The sequence below is a fragment of the Mustela nivalis genome (assembly GCF_964662115.1).
Source record: "Mustela nivalis genome assembly, chromosome: 7".
Lineage (NCBI taxonomy): Eukaryota > Metazoa > Chordata > Mammalia > Carnivora > Mustelidae > Mustela > Mustela nivalis.
Genome location: NC_139026.1, coordinates 93,514,905 through 93,516,530, shown reverse-complemented (window position 1 = coordinate 93,516,530; position 1,626 = coordinate 93,514,905). Strand labels below are relative to the sequence as shown.

The 1,626-nt window shown below is 35.2% G+C and overlaps 1 protein-coding gene across 1 annotated transcript; it reads right to left on the bottom strand.

Moving 5' to 3' along the window:
• Positions 1-282: 282 nt before the first annotated feature.
• Positions 283-1,221, bottom strand: LOC309869868 (olfactory receptor 6C74; the record flags this gene model as incomplete). Its single annotated transcript, XM_082741642.1, has 1 exon — positions 283-1,221. The coding sequence occupies one exon, from the start codon at positions 1,219-1,221 to the stop codon at positions 283-285; it is 939 nt and encodes a 312-aa protein (XP_082597768.1).
• Between the last annotated feature and the right edge of the window lie 405 nt (positions 1,222-1,626).

Below are 1,626 nucleotides of genomic sequence, written 5' to 3'. Positions count from 1 at the left end.
AAAAAAACATGGAAAAATTAAAGTCTAATTTTGTCTTCCTCTTAGGGAACTTTTAGAAGAAATAGATAAAAGTGCCAAATAAAAAGGCACATTATTTTTGCCTAAATAAGGGACAGATAAAGAAAGAGAATTAGGCTTTGGAGATTAGTCAGGCCACCATGAAATTTATAGCAAGAAAAATAGTTGCTATTATTTCAAATATAAACATTGAAGAGTTCTATGAAGCACTTTATCCTTCTTGCTTTATTTTACTCATAACCTCAGGAAAATCACTAAAATGATTCACTTCACTGAGAAAATCTCAATCTTTTTGATCATGTGCTTAAAAGCATCTTGCACTTGTTTGTTTCTCAGTGTATAAATGAAGGGATTCAACATAGGGGTAACAGAGGTACTGAGAAGGGCTATCCCTTTATTTAAAGATACTCTGTCCTTTGCAGAGGGTTTCACATACATGAAAATGCAGCTGCCATATGAAATGGACACAACTACCATGTGAGAAGAACATGTAGAAAAGGCTTTCTTCCTCTGTTGAGAAGAAGGTATCTTCAGTATAGTCCTGATGATGTTTGCGTAGGAGAGAATCACTAATATCAATGTAACCAGGAGGGTCAAAATGGCTGAGAGAAATGCCATTAAATCTATTACATCTGTGTCTGTGCAAGAGAGCTGTAATATAGGAGAAAAATCACAGAAGAAATGATCTATAGCATTGTCTGCACAGAAATCTAGCTGGAGACCCACAAGGAGTGGTGGAACAATTACTATAAAACCAGCCAACCATGAAGCAAAGACCAACAAGTTGAAGACTCTGTCACTCATGATGGTGGTGTAATGCAGGGGTTTGCAGATGGCCACATAGCGGTCATAAGACATGGCAGCTAGAAGAAAAAATTCAATTGCACCCAAGACAAGAGTAAAAAACAGCTGTGTTGCACAACTATTGTAAGAAATAGACTTATCACCTGTTGCTATACTGGCAAGAAATCTGGGGATGCAGACAGTTGTGAATGAGATTTCTAAAAATGAGAAACTTCGGAGGAAGAAATACATGGGTGTCTTTAGATGAGAGTCCAGTAGGGTGAGGGTGATTATGGTTAGATTCCCACTGACACTCAACATGTAGGTGAAAAGAAGGAGAAGAAAAATGATCACTTGTAATTGTGGATTATCAGTCAGTCCAAGAAGAATAAAAGTTGTTACTGTGCTGTGGTTTTTCATTGCTGACTTCAAAAAAAAAATTTAAAAAATAAGAAAAAATGAGAAATAAAGGTTATAATCTTACATGAGATACCTATTTGCTTGAGATTGTCCATACATGTGTTGTTCCCATCACCCAACCTCCTTCAGTGTTACACTAGTCAGCAGTAACAGCCTCTAAAACCTTGCTCATATAATTTGTACTCAAAATTTCACTGAGTGCAACTCTAGTATTTCATTTCTGATGCGTCATAAATTCAGGCATTCCAAAAGGATAATATATGGTATATGAAAGTCATATAAAAAAGAAACAAAGAAAAATCCAGAAAAATTGTCATAATATTTTAATTTGTGTCATCTGTAGTTGTAATTTTTTTTCCAATCTATTTAGTTCAGATTAAGTTATTTTACACCATCAGGTAACTC